The 24,451-nt window shown below is 42.8% G+C and overlaps 1 protein-coding gene across 8 annotated transcripts in view; it reads left to right on the plus strand.

Annotated features, from left to right (window-relative positions):
- The window catches only part of Mark3 (microtubule affinity regulating kinase 3), a 116,496-nt gene that overhangs the window by 86,149 nt on the left and 5,896 nt on the right, over positions 1–24,451 (plus strand). For 4 of the 8 annotated variants that reach the window (XM_045154286.1, XM_045154288.1, XM_045154287.1 and 1 more), the window contains exons 14-16: positions 504–607; positions 14,604–14,762; positions 15,396–15,653. In XM_045154286.1, the coding sequence (XP_045010221.1) occupies positions 504–607; positions 14,604–14,762; positions 15,396–15,653 (521 nt within the window). The remainder of the gene's footprint in view (positions 1–503; positions 608–14,603; positions 14,763–15,395; positions 15,654–24,451) is intronic. The other 4 variants (XM_045154291.1, XM_045154293.1, XM_045154292.1 and 1 more) reach the window with 1 other exon arrangement.

Raw genomic sequence — 24,451 nt, forward strand, 5'->3', positions numbered from 1 at the left:
ATTATTTCCACATTTTAGTTATTATAAATAATGCTTATATAAACATTTGTATAAAATGTCTATTTGTGTGTATTTAAGAAGAAATCTTTTTGTTTAACCCTAAGCTTCAATATTTTTATTTACTAGAGAAAGAGAGAGAAGTAAATAGGCATTCCTGGGCCTCTTACAACTGCAAACGAACTCCAGGTTTACATGCCACTTTGTTTGTCTGGCTTTATGTGGATACTGGGGAATCAAACCCAAACTGGCAGGCTTTGTAAGCCATTGCCTTTAACTGCTGAGCCATCTCTCTCATCTCTTGTTTTTTTTTTTTTTTTTTTTTGAGGTAAGATCTACTGTAGGCTGGCTTTGAACTCATAGGAGTCTTTCTGTCTCAGTCTCCAAAGTACTGAAATAGCAGATGAAAACTGTGAAGACTACTTGTTTATGTAGGTAGGTCCCCCCCCCCCCATTGGATTATGCTTATCCAATAGTCTAAGACAAAAAATGCCCTTTTCTTCTAGAGTAACACAGCATCAGGTGGAATGACACGGCGAAACACTTATGTTTGCAGTGAGAGAACTACAGCTGATAGACACTCAGTGATTCAGAATGGCAAAGAAAATAGGTAAGACATTTTACCTGTTGACAAGAGAAGTGGAAACATGTTACTCTCAGCTTTTATACTTAAAATTCAAAAAACAGCAAACATTCTCTAAAGGTAAGTACAGTTCAAATACTAACTTATAGTAAGATTTCTTGTTGTCTAGAGTTATGGTTTATTCCAGAACAGTGAGTAGGGAAGTAGTGGTGGTATATGTGTTAATACCTTGAACAGAGTATGGGGTATGTCCTAGGTATATTGCTAGTACTCTTAATATAGAGACTGAAAGGAGATGTTGGAGCCTGAGGCAGGGAACCACACCTCAGGAGAATGTGAGCAAAGGTGGGGGATAAGGATTTAGTGAAAGGTCAGCAGTTTGTCACAAAGATGTAGGTAGCTGAATAATAGTATAATTTTCACCTCAGAGACACACTTGATAGTTGGGAAAACAGGGAGTCCACTCTTCTGAAAGGATTAATATGGTAAGGTCATATGTCCATAAAGAGAACATCATATCATGCAAACAACTTTCTTGGATTTATAAAATAAGAAAATTAGAGTAATGAGATTGTTCTTGATTAGGGGACAAAATAAGTTCATTTGTTAGAATGTATAATCTATACAAATACCTCAAGCTAGAATGAATTTGCCTATTCATTTTTCTTTTCTCCTCTTTTTTGTTGTTGTTTACTTAGGGTCTCACTTTAGCTAAGGCTAATCTGGAATTCACTATGTAGTTTCAGGGTGGCCTCAGACTCACAGTGATCCTCCTACCTCTGCCTCCCAAGGGATAAGATTAAAAGCTTGTGCCACCATGCCTCACTAAATTTTTGTTTGATTCTTTGTTTGGTTGGTTGGTTTTTCGAGGTAGGGTCTCGCTCTAGCCTAGGCTGACCTGGAATTCACTATGTAGTTTTAGGGTGGCCTCAAACTCACAGTTACAATCCTACTTCTGCCTCCTGAGTGCTAGAATTAAAGGTGTGTGCCACCATACCTGGCTACATTTTTTTTTTAACTTATTTATTTGAGAGAGAGAGCCAGGTGAGGTGGCACACACCTTTAATACCAGTACCCGGGAGGCAGAGGTTGGAGGAGGATCACTGTGAGTTCAAGGCTACTCTAAGACTACAGGAGAAAAATGGATGAGACAGGACTTCTAGCAAATGATCCTGATGCATGCTCTCCCTGTGTATCTCACTTACAGAAGTACTGGGGAATGGAATCTGAGTCCTTAGGCTTCACAGGCAAGCATCTTAACCACTAAGCCATCTCTCCAGCCCAAAATACACACACACATTGAAAATGTAATTAAGTATGGCAATAAATATAATTAGTCATAGAATACATATATTTCTGTTTAGTTTTTCAAGGTAGGGTTTCACTCTAGCCCAGGCTGATCTGGAATTCACTATGTAGTCTCAGGGTTGCCTCAAACTCACAGTGATCCTCCTACCTCTGCCTCCCGAGTGCTGGGATTAAAGGTATGCACTACTACACCCAGCTCATATAATTCTTACTAGTAGTCTTTTCTCTGGTAGGTTTCCTTTTATAACAGTTCCAGTCTCAATTCTTTCAAGCTTGTTCTAGTTCATAAATGTCTTAACAGAAAATAACAGTAAAAGACTTTTTTTTTTTTTTTTTGAGGTAGGGTCTCACTCTAGCCCAGGCTGACCTGGAATTCACTATGGGGTCTCAGGGTGGCCTCAGAGTCATGGCAATCCTCCTACTTCTGTCTCCCAAGTGCTAGGATTAAAGGCATGTGCCATCATGCCTGGCTATCTTGCCTTTTGAATATACTATCTTTAGCCAAACTAACCTTAGCTTCATACCTTGTAAGACAGAACCCATAGCTGGGTGTGGTGGCATATTGTGTTTGAAACCAGCTGAACTATAGAATGAGTGAAATCAGTGAAACCCTACCTCAAAAAATAAAATAAAATAAAATAAAGAGCTGGAGAGATGGCTTAGCAGTTAAGGCACTTGCCTGCGAAGTCTAAGGACCCAGGTTTGACTCTCCAGAATCCACATAGGCCAGGCACACAATGTGGCACACACATTTGGAGTTCAATTGCAGTGGCTAGAGGCCCTGGCACACCCATTCTTTCTCCCCCCCCCCCCAACTTTTTTTTTTTTTTTTCTTTCAGGTAGGGTCTCACTCTAGTCCAGGCAGACCTGGAATTTACTATATAGTCTCAGGATATCCTTGAACTCATGGCAGTCAACCTACCTCTGCCTCCCAAGTGCTGGGATTAAAGGCATGAGCCACCACAGCCAACTTTCTCTCTCTCTCTTTTTCTCAAATAACTAACTAAATAAATAAATTACTATTTTTTGTTAAGAAGGAAGAAAAGAAGAAAGACAACCCAGTTTCTTGGTTTGGGTTTTTTTAGGGGGGGTTGGTTCCCTCCCCCAACCCGATATAACCAAGACTGACATGAAATTTGTGAGTCTCCTACCTCAGTCTTACCATTGCTGGAATTACAAGCTTGTGGCACCAGACCTGGTTTCCATAGGTTGCATATTTGTGGGATTTTTATTTATTTATTTGCGTGTATGTGTATGTGTATATATGTGTGCACTGGGGCCTTTTGCTGCTGCAGACCAACACAAGATGCTTGCACCACTCTGTCTAGATTACATGGAAGAATTGAATCCAGACCAGGAGGCTTTGAAAGCAAAAGCTTCTAACTGCTGAACCATCTTTTGGTGTGGTACCTGAAATCCTAGTAGCTATAAGGACATTTAGACAGGAGGATCACTAGTTCAAGGCTAGCCTACACTATAAAGCAAGGCCCTCTCTCAAAATGAAAATTGAAAAGAACCTGGGAATGTAGCTCCGTAGTAGAGTGTTTTTTTTTAAGCGTAAAGCCATAGAACAAGCCTTAGTTTTTTTTTTATTTAATTTTTTGTTGTTTATTTATTTGAGAATGACAGACAGAGAGAGAAAGAGACAGATAGATAGCTCCAGGGCCTCCAGCCACTGCAAACAAACTCCAGACACGTGGCCCCCCCCTTGTGCATCTGGCTAACATGGGTCCTAGGGAATCAAGCCTTGAACCAGGGTCCTTAGGCTTCACAGGCAAGCACTTACCCGCTAAGCCATCTCTCCAGCCCCAAGCCTTAGTTTTTATTATTTAAAACAGATTGATATTTATTTAGCTTTCTGATTCTGTGCTTGTGCCTTCACCTTCATGACAATTTTCTGCTCAATAAGGAAAGCTCGCTTGATCCTATTCACAGACACATTTAGCACACGTGGAACCACCATAGGCCTGGCTGACATGTTTTGTTTATTTTTTTTTATTTTTATTTTTTGGACACTCTCATAAGGTCTTTAGGTCCCACAGCACAAACCCCTCAAAGCTGGCATGGGCACAGGCCCCATGCTGACTTTGGTGCTTTCCCGACCTTCCTGGTGTACAGATAAACAATTCTATTACCAGGGTTTTGGGACAGCCTAGTTTTGTTAGAGGCTGTATTGTAGGAAAGCCTACGATGGTATGTCAACGCTGGACCATTCTGAGTGCCTCTAAACAAACACCTGCCTTGGAACAACAGTAGTAGAGTATTTATAGCACATGTGAATACTTAAAATCCCTATGTTCAAGACGGGCGTATTCCAGAACTTGTGAGGCCAAGGTAGGAGGATGACCTTGAATTTGTGGCCACAGCTAAAGATTGATCTACCATATGATCCAGCTATAGCACTCCTAGGTATATATCCTAAGGACTCATCTCATTTCCTTAGAAGTACGTGCTCAACCATGTTTATTGCTGGTATTAAAGGGCTAGAGTGAGACCCTACCTTGAAAAACCACCAAAAACCAAACAAAAACCCCTGAGTCATCAGTTGGACACAGCAAGACTTCTCTCTGCAAAGAGTTTCCTAGATCATTATTGTTCCCTCCTTCCTGTAGATCTTACTTCTTCACTAATTTAAATACGTGTGAGTTGTAGTGTTCCTAGGCCCTTTAACTTCAAAACTGGCACATTCTAATTTTAGCTTTAAATATGTTAGAACTTATCTCCCATATGAACTCGTTTATACAGAATTCCAACATAAGAATGATCATAAAAACCATGAAAGTTTAGGCAAAAAGACACACGTGGGGCTAGAGTGATGGCTTAGCAGTTAAGGCGCTTGCCAGCAAAGCCAAATGATCCAGGTTCAATTCTCCAGCACCCACATAGAACTGGATGCCATGCCCCTGGAATTGGTTTGCAGTGGCTGAAGGCCTTGTCACACCCATTCTCTATATGCCTCTCTTTCTCTCATATAAATCAATAAAATATTTTTAGAAACAGAACAAAACACGCATGGTTTGACAAATGTTCTCTAGAGGAGCAGAACCAATAGAATGAGTTGTATTAAAAGGGAATTTATTGGATTATTTTATGGCAGTCCAACAATAGCAGTTTGCCAACCTGAGAGGCAAGGAATCCATTAGCTGCTCAGTCCATGAGGCTGGATGCCTCAGCAGTCCTAATCTAGTACTAAAGGCCAGAGGCTTCCTGGAGAGCTGCTGGTCTTCAGTCCATGCTGGAAAATAGCAAGTATCGCTGGCCACTGGGTGGGAGGTGTTATGAGTGCTAGTCAAGAGGATTATGTTAATTTAGCTGACACTTTATTCACTCTTCACACATGTTAATTAAGCCAGATCCCTTATCTTCTCAACTACCCTAGCCTCTCCTGGCCATAATCCCCTGGGGCACTCACTTGCAACTTCACTTGGCGTCTGTGGTCTGGGCCTTGCTCCTCCGTGCTTGGCTGCTAAGGGGTTTCACAGTCTGCTTCTCACAGCTGGTATCAACAAAGAGAGAGACATAGAGTCTGCCTTTCTGAGTTGAGTGACAATTTCCTGAGCTTTTGCTGGGGTTCTTATACTCATTTTTTCCTCAGTCATCCTGGCTGCTGGTAGCCACCTTAGTAGGGTTAGCTCATTCACATATCAGCTCGCAAAGGGTCTCTGGTCAGTCTCTGGTCTTGGCCCCTGGTTGCCATGGTGATCTTGTCACTGCTGAGTGAGTGCTGCTTATCAGGGCTGCCAGTCTCTGGTCTTGGACCCTGGTTGCCACGGTGATCTTGTCACTGCTGAGTGAGTGCCCCATTTTTACTTCTAACTATTGCTCCTCCTGTCAGGAGCAATAGTTAGAAGTAAAAAAAATTTTTTCTTCCCAAAGCGCCATCTCCCAGAGAGGGGCTTATCCTGGAGGAAGAACTTCCTCCTTTAGTTAATCATTCCTAGAAGCAACCTCACAGACCCACTTAGGGGAATGTCTATGTATTCCTAAGCAGATCAAGTTGACACAAAAAATTTAACCATCAAAGTCTACCCCTTGTCAACTTGACACCAAAATCTCCTTACATCATACTTAATTTCCAAATGATGGCAAGTAACAAGGTATAATTCCGCCTAACATGATATAATTATCCCATGTACAACTGGAAATGCACAATCTTCCCTCATCCCCAACACAAAGCAAGATACCTTGAGGAATGCTTAATCTCTAATAGGTCAAATATAAATTCAACAAGAGTTAACTAGCAATACAATCTTAATCAGTATTAATTACCTAGTAGAGAAGTAGAGGAAGAACAAAAGCTTCATAATATTGGTATAAATATGTACAAATACTCTTAACAAGGTAGGACAGAAACATTCATGACAATTACAATCTTCATTTGTTTTTGTTTTTGTTTTTGTTTTTTATAACTGGTCACTTGACTTTAGCTGGTATTTGTAACTGCCTTCTACTGCCTATTCTATATTTCCTCCACCTTCAGCAAGCACCTCAACAGGTCTTGGTTCCTTACTCATACCTACATTCCTGAAAGATCTGGGCCATTTATCACACTTCCTTGATTGGATTGTTGCAGTTGTCCATTGACTTTGATAACAGGGCATGGTAACACTTGAGAGACACCCTAAAGGATCTCCTGCACTCCAGATATACTCTTCCTTTCCTCCATTGTGGAGAAGCAGTCCAATTTCCCCCTGGTAGTCTGGGTCAATCAGCCCTGCTACCACTGTAATGCCTTTCTCAGCTTTTTCACTCAAGAGTATCAGGAGTCCAAAGTGGCTATGGGGAAGTTTTAGCTTCCAGTTCAATGGAATGTTCTTTGTGCCCCCTGGCAAAAGCACTCCCCCCTCTGGAACTAAGACTTCTAGGCCATCAGAAGGTGAGATTGCAGGAACAGAAAGCAAAAATTTGGCTAATGGATCACTTGGGGTGATGGTAAACAGGACTATTCCCACTTTTACCCCTTATTCCTGGACCCATGAGTCAGAGCTGTAGGGGAAAGAGTACCATATGTAGGATGCTGATTCAGAGAATATACAGACTGCTAGAGGACACTCCCCCAGCCCTCCAAGCTATTGCTACCTAGTTGGCACTGTAGCTGTTTCTTTAAAAGGCATCTACCATTCCATCAAGCCAGTCGCTTCAGGGTGCTGGGCCACATGTTAAGACCAGTGAATTCCATGATCATTAATCTACTGCTGTGCTTCCTTGGCTGTGAAGTGAGTTCCTTGGTCAGAAGCAGTGCTGTGTGGAATACCATGATGGATAAGGCATTCTGTAAACCCATGGATGGCAGAAGCACTATGTGCAGGAAAAGCAAATGCATACACAGAATAAATGTGTATTCCAGTAAGGACAAAATGCTGCCCTTTCCATGATGGAAGTGGTCCAATGTGGTTGTTGCAGTCAGGTTTGCATTGCTGGTAGAAATCATCCAACCAAGAGAAGCTTGTGGGGAAAAGAGGTTTATTTTGGCATATAAGCTCAAGGGGAAGCTCCATGATGGCGGGGGAAAACAGTGGCATGAGCAGAGTGTGGGCATCACCCCATGACTCACACAAGGTTCATCCTCATGGCCCCATGGTATCTCCATGCAGGCAACCAGCAAACCTGCTTCACACTGCCCATGGCCATTTCCAAAACACAAGACCATGTTGCAAACTCAATGACCCTCTATTTCCTGCATTTCTTACAATCTACAATATCAGGTAGGGTGCCAGTTTGTTAATGCAGGGGAGAATAAAGCAAACTTTGAAGAATAGGACACTTTTTGAGCACTCAAGCCTCTTCAAAAGAGTGTACATTCATCCCGTTGCCCAGTGCAAGTCAGCTGGCCCAATCTCAATGGTTGTAATCTCTCAAACAATTTGCAGGTGAACAGGCAGCAGTTTAGGCCCCAAAATTTCATTTTTTCTGTGCCATATCCCTCTGCTTACACCAATCCATTTCTACACAGTGCAGCCCTGCACAACTTCTGTAGACACGGGCATAACAGCAAGCTTCTCACAGAAACTCCTAGTCCAGTCCAAGCAAAGCTCTTTCTCACCCTCCTAAGCCAAGGCTTACAGATCATAGTTCTTATTGCATTCAGGTCTTTCAACTGTGACCAGAATAGTCCATCAAACTGTACTTATAGCGCAACAAGGCATCTCTCAGGCCAAGGTTTCAAATCCTTCCATATTCCTGTTGGAAATCAACTCTAAAAGGCCAAAGTCGCACAGTCAGGTGTCTAGCAGCAACCCCACTCCTGGTACCACTTTACTGTTGCAGTCAAGTTCGCATTGCTGAAAGAAATCACCCAATGAAGAGCAACTTGTGGGGGAAAGAGGTTTATTTGGGCTTATAGGCTTGAGGGGAAGCTCCAAGATGGTGGGGGAAAATGATGGCATGATCAGAGGGTGGACATCACCCCTCGCTACCATAAGGTAGACAATAGCAACAGGAGATTTTGCCAAACAATGGCATGGGGAAACTGGCTGTAACACCCATAAGCCCACCCTCAACAATACACTGCCTCCAGGAGCTATTAATAACCAAATCTCCTTTGGCTGGGAACCTAGCATTCAGAACACTTAAGTTATGGGGGCCACCTGAATCAAACCACCACAGTAGTCAACCTGCCAGTAAGTTGCTGGCTGGTGACTCTGAGGAATGCTACCATATGGAGGGCTTAGAGTTGTTCTCAGTTGCTGGCAGATTTGGCATTCAGCAGCAGCCATATCCAGGTCAGCCTTAGTTAATGGAAGTCCATGTTGTTGGGCATATCCTGCATCCCTGCCACCATGGCCACTTTGTTCATAAGCCCATTGGGTAGTGGGAGGGATGGCTGAGTGAAGAGGTTGACCACTGTCCACAGAATGGGTCAGCTTATCTACTTGATTATTAAAGTCATCCTCTGATGAGGTCACCTTATAAGCATTAACATGGGAAACAGGTATCTTTATATCCTTTGCCTATTCAGATAGCTCTATGCACATATACCTACCATATGGCCTTCTCACCAATTTTCCAACTGTGCTTCTTCCAAGTCCTGGACCATCCAGCCAAACCAATGGCCACAACCCGTGAATCAGTAGTGTATAACTGCACATTTGGCCATTTTTTCCTTCCAAGCAAAATGCACCACCATGTACACTGCCCATAGTTCTGCCCATTGTGAAGACTTCCCTTCACCACAGTCCTTCAGAGTTGTTCCAGAAAGGGGCTGTTATGCTGCAGCTGTCCATTTCTGGGAGGTGCCTGAAGAATGTGCTGAACCATCTGTAAACCATGCCCTAGACCTCTCCTCAGTCAGTTGATCATAGGGTACTCCGCATGATGCCATAAGTGAGTGCATGCTTCAGGACAGAAGGCATAGTAACAGGAGTAGCAACCATAGGCATTTGGGCAACTTTCTCTTTTAACTTACTTGTGCCTTCAAGGCCTGCTCAAGCCTGATCCATATATACCACTTCCACTTGATGATGGACTGTGACTGTTCACATCCAATTTTATGGCCTAGTGGGTCAAGTTAACACCCAGTTAATAATGGATAGCTCAGGTCCATAATAACTTGATGGACCATTGTCAAGTGTTCAGTTTTCACTAAAGCCCAATAGCAGGCCAAGAGCTGTCTCTCAAAGGGAGAATAATTGAGAATGGGTGTGTCAGGGTCTCCAGCTACATCAAACAAACTGCAGGTATGTGCACCAACTTGTACATCTGGTTTACATGGATTCTGGGAAATCAAACTTGGGTCCTTAGGCTTCCAAGCAAGTGCTTTAACCCCTAAGCCATATGTCCTGCCCAGCTTAACAAATTATAACTGCCTTCAGATTCCTACTCTGAATTTGGAATGTTTGTCTCAATATGAGTTTTATTTTCTTGTCATAGGCAGTATAACTGAATAAGCACTTTACCACTGAGCTATATACCAACTTACTTTATTTTTCTTTTGGGTTTTTAGGTAGGGTCTTGCTGTAGCCCAAGCTGATTTGGAATTTACTATGGAGTCTCAAGTTGGCCTCAAACTCACAGCAGTCCTCCTACCTCTGCCTCCCAAGTGCTGAGATTAAAGGCATATGCAGCCATGCCCACCTGTATCTATCTATCTATCTATCTTTCTTTCTTTCTTTCTTTCTTTCTTTTTTTGTATCTTTCTTTTTGAATGTAAGGTTTTTTAAAAAATAGATTTATTTGAGAGAGAAAGATATTAGAGACAGAGTGAGTATGAGCATGCTAGGGCCTCCTGCCACTGCAAACAGACTCTAGACACATATACCACTTTGTGCATCTGGCTTTACATGAGTGCTGGGGAATCTGACCCAGGTCATCAGGCTTTGCAAGCACGTGCCTTTAACCACTGGGCAATCTCTCCAGCCCAATACAGGATTTTGTTTGTTTGTTTTTGTTTTTCAAGGTAGGGTTTCATTCTAGCCCAGGCTGACCTGGAATTCACTATGTAGTCTCAAGGTGGCCTTGAACTCATGGCAATCCTCCTACCTCTGCCTCCCAAGTGCTAGAATTAAAGGCATGTGCCATCATGCCCATCTTTTTTTTTTCCTCCCAAGGTAAGGTTTCACTCTAGTCCAGGCTGATTGACTGTGTAGTCTCAGAACTCATGGTGTTCCTCCTGCCTCTGCCTCCTGAGTGCTGGGAGTCATATATATGTCATATATAAGTCATATATATATGTGTGGTGTGTGGGTGTGTGTCCGTCCTGCCTCTACTTCCTGAGTGCTGGGAGTCGTGTGTGTGTGTGTGTGTAGAAAAAATATAAGAAAAGAAAAGTCAAGGCTGTAGAGATAGCTCAGTGGTTAAGGCACTGGCCTGTAAAGCCTAATGACCCAGGTTTGTTACTACCTGGGTTTAGTTCCCCAGTACCCATGTCAAACTAAATGCACAGTGGCCCATGCCTCTGGAGTTCATTTGTAGTGACTAGAGACCCTGGCATGCTCAGTCACTCTGTGTCTGCCTGTCTGTCTCTCTTTCTGTGCTTGCAAATAAATAAATTGAAAATTAAAATGCAAAGCGAAAAGTTGTCCTCAGACCTCCACATATATGTCGTGTCACACACACCCACGTTTAACACACAAAGATGCATGCATGTACAAAAAAATTAATTTGGAAAAAAATTAATTTGGGGGCAGAGTATTTCATTCAGTGGAGAATACTTGTTTACTAGTAGTTCACAAGACAGTGGGAAGAAAATGGTAAAATAAAAATAAAATGAGCTTCATGTGCTGATACTTACTAATGTGTCATTTCCATTCTGTAAGCTTCTCTGTGTGGAATTTATATTACTGCTGGGCTCCAGAGACTGTGGGTTTTGATGGGTTGTTGCTCTCACACAAGCACCTGTGAGTGATTTACAAGTGAGCCCCATTTTAAAGCCAGGCTTGTTGATGGCCTGCCTACTCCCTGAGATAATTGCTCTACCTTCAAAAATGGTCTAGTTCCAATACTAACTCTGTGAGCTCTGGCAGCAGAGGGTTGGATTACATCAGAAGTAGTGATTGATTCTGTCACCATCATGTAAGTTACAGAGAGTCTTAAACCCTTAGCACAAACTCTGACATGCTGCTCAACAAGCTGTAACTTTTGTTATTAATAGTAAACTTCTCAGAGGAATGTGAAGAATGTCTTTAGTTTATACAGACTGTACCTAATCTCTCAAATTAATAATGTTGCTGAACAGCTCACATCCCGTGGGCACTCTGCCCTGAATGCCCAGTGCCTTTACATGTCTGCATGAAACTATTAAGGATATTTTCAAGGATGTCACGTGATGATGGTGGTAACAAGAAAACATAACAGAATCTTTTAGAGAAATGCAGGAGGGCTGGAGAGATGGCATAAACAACAAGGAAATTTTAAAAATTAATTAATTAAAAATATTAAAAATATTTTTTAAGAAAGATCTTCACAATCTATTGTTTAAAAATATATATTTCAAGCCGGGCATGGTGGCACACGCCTTTAACCCCAGCACTTGGGAGACAGAGGTAGGTGGATCGCCATGAGTTCGAGGCCACCCTGAGATTACATAGTGAGTTTCAGGTCAGCCTGGGCTAGACTATTGAGAGCCTACCTCAACAAACAAAAAAATTTCAGGGGAGCGGGGCATGGTGGCATATGCTTTTAATCCCAGCTGTCACTCAGGAGACAGAGGTAGGAGAATCACTGTGAGTTCAAGACCAGCCTGAGACTAAGGAGTGAATTCCACTAGGTCAGCCTGGGCTAGAGCAAGGCCCTATATGGAAAAACCAAAAAAAAAATTACATTGTTTTGGCTGGGGATGTTGGCACATGCCTATAATCTTAGTATTCGGGAGACAGAGTTAGGAGGATCAGTGTGAGTGCAAGGCCAGCCTGGGACTACAGAGTGAGTACCAGGTCAGCCTGGGCTGCTTGGATTAAAAAAAAAAGTTTCAGTTGCTAAGTGGTTTTACTATTTTCCCTTTTAGCCACAGACTTTGTGCAAAGATTGATCCTTCTTTCTTTTCTGCTCTTCTTTTTCTTTCTTTCCATGTGGTATTAGAACATGAACCTAGGACCTTATGCATTCTAGGCAGCTGCCCTAGCACTCAGCCAGTTTCCAGCCCTTTTGACTCAGCCTCCTGACTAGCTGGGATTCCAGGATTGCAGTGTCTAGCTGAACTGCTGAATATGCTTTTAGTGAACATTGAAGCATCTCACATCAGTGAGCTCTGATATCAAGACATGTCTGAATAGCACTGTCCAGAGTACCTGTCCCTGACTAACTAAAGTGGATTCAAGCTTGGAAAGGATGAAAGAGAAAATTGAGGGCCTAGAGTGATGCTTTGGTGGTTAAAGGTGCTGGTGCTTACTTGTAAAGCTTGTTTTCCAAGGTAGGCTCTCACTCTTGGTCAGGCTGACCTGGAGTTCACCACGTAGTCTCAGGGTGTCCTCAAACTCATGGCAATCCTCCTACCTCTGCCTCCTGAGTGCTGGGATTAAAGGTGTACCCCACCATGCCCGGCTACATTCACTTCTTTAGCACCCACATAAAGCTAGATACAAGGTGGGTGCTCACAGCTGGCATTCATTTGCAATGACAAGAGACCTTGGCTTCTTACAACTTATTAGGAAAAACAAGGCTTGGGTTGGAGAGATGGCTTAGCAGTTAGGCACTTGCCTGCAAAGCCAAAGAACCCAGGTTCAATTTCCCAGGACCCATGTAAGGCAGATGCACAAGGTGGCACATGTGTCTGGACTTCATTTATAGTAGCTGGAGGCCCTGGTGTACCCATTCCCTCCTCCCCCTTTCTCTCTCTTTGTGTGTCTATGCATCTTTCTCTCTCAAATACATTAAATATTTTAAAAAGAAAGACAAGGCTTTCCAGGCATGGTGGCATACTCCTTTAATCCCAGTACTCAAGAGGCAGAGGTAGAAGGATTGCCATGAGTTCAAGATCACCCTGGGACTATGTAGCAAATTCCAGGTCAGCCTGGGCTAGAGTGAGACTCTACCTCAAAAAACCCAATAAAGAAAAAAGAAAAGCAAGGCAGGCAGGAGAGATGGCTCAGCCCTTAAGGTGCTTGCCTGCAAAGCCTAATGACCTAGATTTGATAAGCTAGTACCTATGTAAAGCCAGGTGCACAACATGGCATATGCATCTGGAGTTTGATTCTCATTCTCTTTCATAAAAAATAAATAAATCCTAGTCTTAGTGGGGTGTGGTGGTACACGCCTTTAATCCTAGCACTCAGGAGGCAGAGGTAAGAAGATCACCGTGAGTTGGAGGCCACCCTGAGACTACATAATGAATTCCAGGTCACCCTGAGCTAGAGTGAAACCCTACCTCACCAAAAAAAAAAAAAAAAAAAGATCCTTGTCTTGCCATCCATAAAGGAAAGAAGCTGCCTTTGGAACTTCAAGGACAGAAGGATTGAGCTGGATTTGAGGAGTCCTGGTCTTAGGTTGCCCTCTGTGAGTGGGTTTGCCTGAAGCTGCTGGCAAGGTGCTATAAACATTTACAGTTAATGTCGGTTTTAGTTTTCTTATCTTAATTAGAAGGGGCTCTGGAATGATTAAGAATCTTAGCTGGGCATGGTGGCGCACACTTTTGATCCCAGCACTCCGGAGGCAGAGGTAGGAGGATCACCATGAATTCAAGGCTACCCTGAGACCATGTAGTGAATTCCAGGTCAGCCTGGACTAGAGTGAGGCTCTACCTCAGAAAACAAAAAATAAAACAACAACAAAAAAAGAAATGTTGACTGTTCTTCATAAAGGAACAAATGGCCTTTAAATAGATTGGTTCTAAATTGTATTGTTCAAATGATAGAGTACTCTGGTGCTTAACATCTAGTTCCTATACCCATGATTTCATTCATCCATTTAATTTATGTGTGCTTTGGGAGCAGGTAAAGAGCACTATGTGCTTGTGTCACATTCACTTTACCACCTACATTTGTGTGGATACATCTCTTTCAAAGTGGGCTTCATTTTGGGCAGAGTTTGGAGGACACATAGACAGATAGTCAAGCATATAAGCCATTGTTTTTCATAAGGTAATAAGCTTTTAAAATTACTGTTTGAAAAAAGCAGTGACAGGCCAGCAGTTGTTCTAGATTGCCCAAGGCAAGCTTAAGAGATCTTATTCACTGTGGTATGAGGGTCTGGGAAGAAGGTTGTGCTTAGACAGCAGCTGCTGTTTGCTCACTGCTCCATCACACTGTTGTTTCTGCCTCTGCCTAAACCCAATCCCTCCCAGCCTGACAGAAGTGTTCGCTTATGCAGCTAGCCCTGCCTCAGTCTGTGCCACATCTACCTGTCGGCTGAGACATCAGAAGTCGATGTCCATGTTAGCCTCTGGGCACCCCAAGATGATGTTACCTCCAATAGACAGTGAAGGAGATAACTTCAAGGCTATGTAAGAAAAATGCACATTCCTTGTAAAACTAATGTATTCCTACTTCTGCTTAATTTTGTGCTGTGGGTTTTTTAGTCCAAGATTTTGTTACAGTTTTCCACACAAGGTATCCTTCCTCCATCCTGTCTCATATTGTTTGTGATCATCTGTGTGTGTCTTCATGACTTGATGTACTACAGAGGATATGAGAAATCCACCCCCCCACCCAAGTTGCTTTTAGCATGTGGAGTGTTATGCTTATTCCACTTGTGTGCTTCCAGAAGCTCTTGGCTGCCTGTCCTTCCATTACATGTGCAACTCTTTGTTTCCTTCTGTCACAGTTCTCTGTGGTAAGCAACTTGAGAGGGAAGCAAAGGGTGAAAGCTTCAGTTAGCCATTCCCAGTCTTAGAATTTCCCTACATTAATCTTGTCCTTAAAAATGTTTATATACTCTACCACTAAACTCTTTGAGGATTTCTCTTATGGCCTATTCCTTTAGAACTCTCCCACTGAGCTTGCTTTTTGCTCCTAAGTCCCTTAAAATATCCTTTGGATCTCAATTGATAATGGCTGATTTATTCCATTGTGTGTTAAAGACATATTGTGTTTATAAATTTTCATGTTCTGTTGGTTCTCTTTTACTGTTTTCCTAGCACTCTTCCTGATCAGAGAACTCCAGTTGCTTCCACCCACAGTATTAGCAGTTCGACCACCCCAGACCGAATCCGTTTCCCAAGAGGCACTGCCACTCGTAGCACTTTCCACGGCCAGCCGCGAGAGCGGCGAACTGCAACGTATAATGGCCCTCCTGCCTCACCCAGCCTGTCCCATGAAGCTACACCACTATCCCAGACTCGAAGCCGAGGCTCCACTAATCTTTTTAGTAAATTAACTTCAAAACTCACAAGGAGGTAAGTGCCAGCTGGTGCTGGTTGTTGCAGCAAACATTCAGAACAAATGGAAATGTGTCTTTCTAATGTGATGTGTGGGGCTTCTCCTAGGTGCTTTTCTTTTCCCTCCACCTCATGTAATTCTTGTTCATATATATCTCCGACCTCATACTTGAAAACCTTTAAAATAGGTGGGTGTGGAAGCACACCCCTTTAATCCCAGGCTGAGATAGCAGGATCGCCATAGTTCAATGACAGCCTGAGTTACTGGTCAATTGGGGTACAGTGACACCCTGCCTCAAAAAAAAAAAAAAAGCTGGGGCTGGAGAGATGGCTCAGCGGTTAAGGTAGTTGCCTACGAAGCCTAAATGACCAGTGTTTGATTCCCCAGTACCCACATAAAGCAGATGCACAAAGTGGTACATGCATCTGGAGTTTCTTTGCAATAGCTGGAGGCCCTGGCATGCTCATTTTCACTGTGTGTCTCTCTTCCCTCCCTCCCCCCCCCCCCGCCCTCTCTGTTTGTAAATAAGTAAGTAATCCCAGCACTTGGGAGGCAGAGGTAGAAGGCTTGCCCTGAGTTCGAGGCCACACTGAGACTACATAGTAAATTCCAGGTCAGCCTGGGCTAGAGTGAGACCTTCCCTTGAAAAAAATCAAAATTAAAAAAAGAAGGAAAGAAATTATAGAGCTCGGTTTGTTTTCACAGCACTAAAAACAGTCTGGCCCTTGGGTAAAGGTTTTTGTTATTTCGGGTGTGTATGGTGTATATATACTGTATGACTGTGTATGTGTGTGAGATGTGCACCCTGTGTTCACATGTGTAGAAGACAGAATGCTAAGTGTCATCCTCTTGTTCTTTGGCTTTGTTTCTTAGACACTTACAGAACCTGTGGCTGCCAGTGAGTCAGTGACTATCGTTTCCACCTCCCTCAGAACTGGTGTTACACTCATGCACGGTCACTCCAGGCTTTTTTTTTTTTTTAAACATTTTTTTTTTTTTTTTTTATTTATTGGTTTGAGAAAGACAGACACAGAGAGAAAGACAGATAGAGGGAGAGAGAGAGAATGGGCGCGCCAGGGCTTCCAGCCTCTGCAAACGAACTCCAGATGTATCCGCCCCCTTGTGCATCTGGCTAACGTGGGACCTGGGGAACCGAGCCTCGAACCGGGGTCCTTAGGCTTCACAGGCAAGCGCTTAACCGCTAAGCCATCTCTCCAGCCCAACTCCAGGCTTTTTATATTGGTTTTGGGAATTGAAATCAGGTCCTCATGCTTGCCCAGCCTCTTACTTCCTTGCCTTACAGAGCAACAGCAGGGTCTTGTTTAGGGTCTGAGGTGAATGGAGCCCCTTATATCTGTTTTTCTATGCACCCTGTGGCCTGGTATCCCACTGTTTTCACACCATTTCTGTTTATTTATTTTTGGTTTTTCAAGGTAGAGTCTTGCTCTAGTTCAGGCTGACCTGGAGTTCCCTATTAGTCTCAGGGTGGCCTTGAACTCATGATGATCCTCCTACTTCTGCCTCCCAAGTGCTGGGATTAAAGGTATGTGCCACCACACCTGGGTACATTTCTGTTATTTAAATGGTAAACTAACTCACTTCAGGCTCCTTAATCCCTCTAATAATTTTATACTAAACCAGCCATCTGCACCCAAGTGAGTCACATTTAGGACATTAATTAGTTGTCAGGACAACAAATACCAGCTTGGGATTTCTGATTTACTAATTTTTGACAAGATGGTACCCCTAATTTAATTTGAAACATGTCTTCAAAAAAATTTGCTGGTCAGGCGTGGTGGTGCATGCCTTTAATCCCAGCACTCGGGAGGTGGAGGTAGGAGGATTGCCGTGAGTTTGAGGCCACCCTGAGACTCCATAGTGAATTTCAGGTCAGCCTGGGCTAGAGTAAGACCCTACCTCAAAGCAACAACAACAACAAAAAATTGCTGATAAATATGTCAGATATAGAATCATTTCTGATTTCACTCATTTTCAACTTAAGATTCCTGAAACCTGCTGACTTTAACTATAAGTCATACACTTCAGTTAGCCTTTTACTCTTCTTAGCCTCTCTGCTATGACACCCCATTCAAGAGGGAGCATGACAGAATGAGCTTAAAGCCTTTTACATTGTCTTATTTAATTTGTGATATACCTTTGCCCAAGAATTTTAAGCAACTCCAGACAAACAGGTATATGAATCAGCTATTTATGGATAATCATGAAGAAATTTAAAGAGGGCCTGGAGAGATGGCTTAGTGGTTAAGGCACTTGGCCTGCAAAGCCTAAGGACCTATGACTCTCCAGGTCCCATGTAAGCCAGACACACAGTGAAGTAAGTGCCAGGTCGCACATGCTCACAAGGGGCACATGCAGCTGAAGTTTGATTGCAGTGGCTAGAGGCCTTGGCAAGCCAATTCTGTCTTTTCTTTCCCTCTCTCTCTCTCTTGCATTAAAAAAGAAAGAAATTGAAAGAGGAAAGTAAATCTTCATACTAATAAGATCTATGTGTTTGTTTATTTTCACTTAAAGAATTAAATCTTGGCAAGGTGTGGTGGCAGCACACCCATAATCTCAACACTTGGAAGGCTGAGTTTAGAGGATCACTATGAGTTTAAGGCCAGGGGGCTAGAGTGCCTCAAAAAAAAAAAAAAAAAAGTTAAATATTTCACACTGCAGGATATACAGTATCATCAGTGTTTTTCAGAGTTGATCAGTACTTTGATTGTAAAATTGTCAGTGCTGAGCATCCTATTTTGTATGAATACATAGTATACTAGAACAAAATAGCAAAAGTATATTTAAGGCGATTTTAGAAATAGTTGAAAATTCTGTCCAAACTAAAATACATGGAAAAACATTCTAGTACAATGCATACTTGATATTTACATGCTGAGAAATAAAGTTGGAGAATATTAAAACTATTTTCTATAAGAGGGAGCAAGAGAGAGAAGGAAGAATGGGTGCACCAGGGCCTTCACCCGCTGTAATAGAACTCCGGATGCGTCACCTTGTGCATCTGGCTTACTTGGGACCTGGACAGTTGAATTTGGGTCCTCAAGCTTCACAGGCAAATGTCTTAACTGCTAAGCCATCTCTCCAGCCCTAAAATTATTTTTCATAGATAAACCATTATGTTTCTATAGGAGCAGGAAAAAAAAATCGTTTGTTTTGTTTTTCAAAGAAGGATCTTGCTCTAGTCCAGGCTGACCTGGAATTCACTATGTAGTCTCAGGGTGGTCTCAAACTCATGGCGATCCTCCAGTCTCTGTCTTGTGAGTGCTGAGATTAGTCCCCTTGGTTTTGTGTGTGTGTGTGATTTTTGTCTTTTTTTTTTTCTTTTTTTCGGTGCTGAGGACTGAGCTAAATGCCCCAAGTGCTGAGATTAAAGACATGTTTGCCTGCAAACCCAATGACCTGGATTCAATTCCCCAGTACCCATGTAAAGGCAGATGCACAAGGTGACTCATGCATCTGGAGTTCATTTGTAACAGCTAGAGGCCCTGTTAATCCCATTGTCTCCCTCCTGCCCTCTCTGCTTGCAAATAAATAAATAAAATATTTTAAAAACTTTTCAAAAAAGTTTTTTTTTATTTATTTGAGAGAGAGAGAAACAGAAAGAGGCAAAGAGATTACAAGCCAGCACCTTCTGCCACTGCAAAGTCCATATGTATGCTTCACTTTGTGCATATGGCTTTATGTGGGTACTGGGGAATTGAGCCCAGGCTGTGCAATGAAGTGCCTTTAACCATTGAACCATCTGGTCCTCAAAAACTTTACTGTTGCCTTTTGTTTTTTGTGAGTGTGATCCCCTATGAAGAGTCACAACTCAGAGTTTTAAAAAACACTGGTCTAGGGATGGAGAGATGGCTTAGTGGTTAAAGTACTTTTCTGCAAAGCCAAAAGACCAAGACTTGATTCCTCAGTACCCACATAAAGCCAGATACATAAAATGGCCCATGCATCTGGAATTTATTTGCAGTAGCTGGAAGCCCTGCCACACCCATTCTGTCTTCTCCCTCTCCCTCTCTCTCTCTCTGCTCTTAAGGAAATAAATAAAATAAAATGTAAAAATATTGATCTAAATCATATTGTGGCACTACCTGTAATTCTAGTGCTTGAAAGATAGAAGCAGGAGGATCAGCAGTTCAAGGTTATTCTTGGCTATATAGTGAGTTTGAGGCCAGCCTGAGCTACATGAGACACTTTCTCAAAAAAAAAAAAAAAATCCAGTTGTGGTAGCACACACCTTTAATCCCAGCACTTAGGAGGCAAAAGTATATGGATTGATTGCCATGAGTTCAAGGCCACACTGAGACTACATAGTGATTCCACGTCAGCCTGTAGTATACAAGAGAGACCCTACCTCAAAAAAAAAAAAAAAAATGAATGAATCTCAGTGTGTTGGTACACAACCATAATAATCTTAGGACTCAGGAGGCAGAGACAGAAGAAACCACTAATTTGAGGCCAGCCTGGTCTACATTGAAAGTCCCAGGCCAGGAGAGATGGCTCAGCTTTAAAGGTGGTTGCCTGCAAAGCCAGATGACCCAGGTTTGATTCTCTAGTACCCATGTAAAGCCAGATGCACAAAGTAGTGCATGCATCTGGAGTTCCTTTGCAGCATCTGGAGGCCCTGGCAAGCCCATTCAGTCTCTCTCTCTCTTCTCTCTGCTTGAAGATAAGTTAAATATATATATATTTAAAAAGAAAGTTCTAAGACAGTTATGGCTACCTAGTGAGATCCTGTCTCCAAAAAAAAAAAAAAAGGTTATGGAGATGGCTCAGTGGATAAAGTACTTGCCGCTCAATGACCCCACATGAAATCCAGATGCCATGGTAGGTTTCTTTAGTCTCAGTATCCTGATGCTGGTGGCAAGATAGGAGACAGAGATGGGAGAATTTCCCAGAAGCTCATGGTGAATGCAGCAAAAAACAGCAGACCATGAGCATAGCAAAGAAACGTAGTCTAAGAATCTAGAATAAGAAGCCCTGCCTCAAATGATGTGGACAGTCAAGGGCCAACCCATAAGTTGTCCTCTGACCTCCACACACACAGTGGTATACACATACCACAAATAAAACACAAACACAAAAAGGGCTAGAGAGATGGCTCAGTGGATAAAGGGCTTAGTTCAAGTTGGAGTTCAGATCCTTAGCAAGCACCATGTAAAAGCCGAATGTGGTAGCATTTCTCTGAAATCCTGTCCTGCCTATGGTAAAATGTGAGGTGGGGACAGGAGAATTCTGTAAACTCATGGGTCAGCTAGCCTGGCATGCACAGTGGTGAACAGTAAGACCCTTCCTCAGGCAAGGACCAATACCCTCCACACACAGAAACACCGCATGAGCATAAACATACACACATACAATGATTCTAAAAAAGAAGTAATAGTGGCTGCGATCTAACAAACCTTAACCGAGGCACTTATCCATGACCGTCAAGGAATAGATACAATGAGTGTACATAAGAAGATTCTAAAGCCGGGCGTGGTGCATGCCTTTAATCCCAGTGCTCAGGAGGCAGAAGTAGGAGGTTCACCATGTGTTCGAGGCCACCCTGAGACTACAGAGTGAATTCCAGGCCAGCCTGAGCTACAGTGAGACCCTACTTCGAAAAAAGAAGAATCTAGTGACATGAGAATTATTCCTTTCTTCTTCAAGAGTCATCCTGTCCCAGGCCTCCTTGTCTTCCACAGTATCTTCCTTGGGGACTAGGCTAAAATGAAATCTGCCTCTAAAACTTAATGAGAACTAGAAACAGGTATAATCCACTACTTACTTATTTACCTGCCTTTCCCCCCCTCTTGATGCAGTGCCTCAATATATACCAGACTATCTTGGAACTTACTCTATAGCCCTAGGCTGGCTTCAACTCACAGCTGTCCTCCTGTCTCCACCTCCCCAGGTGTGGTTGTGCACACCTCTGATTCTGGCACCTGGGAGGCTGAGGCGGGGGGATCACTGTGAGTTATAGCAACATATAGGCTAGAGTGAGACCCTGCTTTAAAAAAAATTCAGGGAGCCAGGTATAATGGCACACACCTTTAATCCCAGCACTTGGGAGACAGGTAAGAGAATCACTGTGAGTTCGAGGCCACCCTAAGACTACATAGTAAATTCCAGGTCAGCCTGAGCGAGAGTGAGACCCTGCCTTGGAAAACCAAAATAAGTAAATAAACAAATAAAAATCAGGGGCTGGGGAAATGGCTTAGCAGTTAAGGCACTTGCTTGCTAAACCTGAGGACCCATGTTCTACTCCAGATCCCACATAAACCAGACACACAAAGGTGAGGTAAGCACAAGGTCACACATGCCCACTAAGTGGCACAAGCATCTGGAGTTCAAATGCAGTGGCTGAGGCCCTGGCACACCAGTTTTCTTTCTCTCCCCCCCCCCCCGCAAAAAAAAATAAATAAATAAATAAATAAAATAAAAATCAGGCCGGGCATGGAGGCACACACCTTTAATCCCAGCATTTGGGAGGCAGAGGCAAGAGATGACCAAGAATTCAAGACCACTCTGAAACTACATAGTGAATTTTGGGTCAACCAATCTGGGCTAGAGCGAGACTCTACCTTGAAAAGCAAAAAAAAAAAAAAAAAAAAAAAAATCAACTGAGGGACTGGGGAGATGTCTTAGCAGTTAAGGTACTTGCCTGGGAAGCCTAAGGACCCAGGTTCAATTCCCCAGAACCCATGTAAGCCAGATGCACAAGTTGGCATGTGCATCTGGAATTCATTTGCAATGGCTGGAGACCTTGGCGTGCCCATTCTCTCTTCCCTTCTCGCTTGCTGTCTCTCCCAAATAAATAAATAATCTTTCAAATAATATATTTATACTCATGTAGTATCTAATTCATATGCATAATATTTTATATGATGCATAACCTGAGATGTACCATGTCTGATGTATATGAATTGACAATTATCTATAGTAGTTCATTGATTAATTCCAAACCAATACAAAGTTAGCTCCCAGTTATTAAAAAAAAAATGCAAGAATTTTATTAGAGTCATCATTTGGTATATATGTATATCTACTGTGTTCTGATTTACAGACTGAGCTTTTTCATCTGCACGTGTCTAGAAAAGCTGATTGTGTGATAGATCTTTTGTCAGATTCTGTTTGGCACAACCTATGCATCTCCTTAAGTTTTTGTTTTTATATTTCTTCTTTGTTTATTTTTATTTATTTATTTGAGAGTAACAGACATAGAGAGAAAGAAAAAATGGGTGCACCAGGGCCTCCAGCCACTGCAAATGGACTCCAGATGCATGTGCCACCTTGTGCATCTGACTTGTGTGGGTCCTGGGGAATCGGACCTCAAAGCATGGTCCTTAGGCTTCACAGGCAAGTGCTTAACCACTAAGCCATCTCTCCAGCCCCTGTTTTTATATTTTATGTGGGTATGTGTGTGTGCAGGCACCTATACTGTAGTATATAGTGTATACACATGTATGTGCCTTATATACTCACTTGCAGTGGAGGTCACTTGCCTGCTGTGGATGGCGAGGAATGTCATGCCTCACTCCACCTCTCTTCCACCTGGGTCTTGTTCTTGAGCCAGAGTTTCTTATTAATACATTGTTTCAGTTATTTGCAAAGAGAGAGAGTGAGTGAATGAGAGAGAGTGAGGGCCTCCTGCAACTGCATACAAAATCCAAACACATAAACCACTTTGTACATCTGGGTACTGGGGAATCAAACCCAGGCCTTTAGGATTTGCAAGCAAGTACCTTTAACTGTTGAGCCATCTTTCCAGCCCAAGCTGTAGTCCCTTGTTATTGATTCCAGGTCTCTGTTCCTCTTTAGGCCTAGAGTTATAGTTGCACATGGCCATACCAAGCTGTTTAACATGGGAGTATGGAGATTTGAACTCAGGTTTAGTCTCAGGTCCTCCTGGCCCTTCATGCTTGTTGGGAAGTACCTCTTACTGCTCAGCCATCTTCTTCAGCCCTAATTTAAAAATATATATATTTATGTATTTGCAAGCAGAGAGAGAAAATGGGCATGCCAGTATTCCAGATTCATGTACCATTCTGTACATCTGGTTTTACAAAGGTACTGAGGAATCATACCTGGGTCATTAGGCTTGGCAGGCAAGTGCCTTAACCACTTAGTCAATTTTTCATCCCTATTTAAAAATTTATTTATTTATTTTTTGAAGTAGGGTCTGTCTCTAGCCCAGGCTGACATGGAATTCAGTACATAGTCTCAGGGTGGACTTGAACTCACAGTGATCCTCCTACATCTAGCTCCCAAGTGTTGGGATTAAAGGTGTGTGCCATCACACCTGGCTCTAGTTTTTTTTTTTAATTTTTTATTTATTTATTTGAGAGCGACAGACACAGAGAGAAAGACAGATAGAGGGAGAGAGAGAGAATGGGCGCACCAGGGCTTCCAGCCACTGCAAACGAACTCCAGACGCGTGCGCCCCCTTGTGCATCTGGCTAACGTGGGACCTGGGGAACCGAGCCTCAAACCAGGGTCCTTAGGCTTCACAGGCAAGCGCTTAACCGCTAAGCCATCTCTCCAGCCCCCTAATTTTTTTTTTAAATATTTATTTATTTGCAAGGAGAAAGAGGAGGGCACCAGGGCCACTAGGCACTGCAAATTCACTTCAGGTGCATGCACCACTTTGTGCATCTGGCTTTCCATGGGCACTGGGGAATCAAAGCCAGGTTGTTAAGCATTGCAGGCAAGTACCTTAACCACAGAGCCATCTCCCCAGCCCTAATTACTTATTTATTTACGTATTTATTTATTGGTTTGGTGTTTTGAAATGGGGCCTCATGTAGCCCAGGCTGGCCTC

This window comes from Jaculus jaculus, chromosome 7, assembly GCF_020740685.1.
Source record: "Jaculus jaculus isolate mJacJac1 chromosome 7, mJacJac1.mat.Y.cur, whole genome shotgun sequence".
Classification (NCBI taxonomy): Eukaryota; Metazoa; Chordata; class Mammalia; order Rodentia; family Dipodidae; genus Jaculus; species Jaculus jaculus.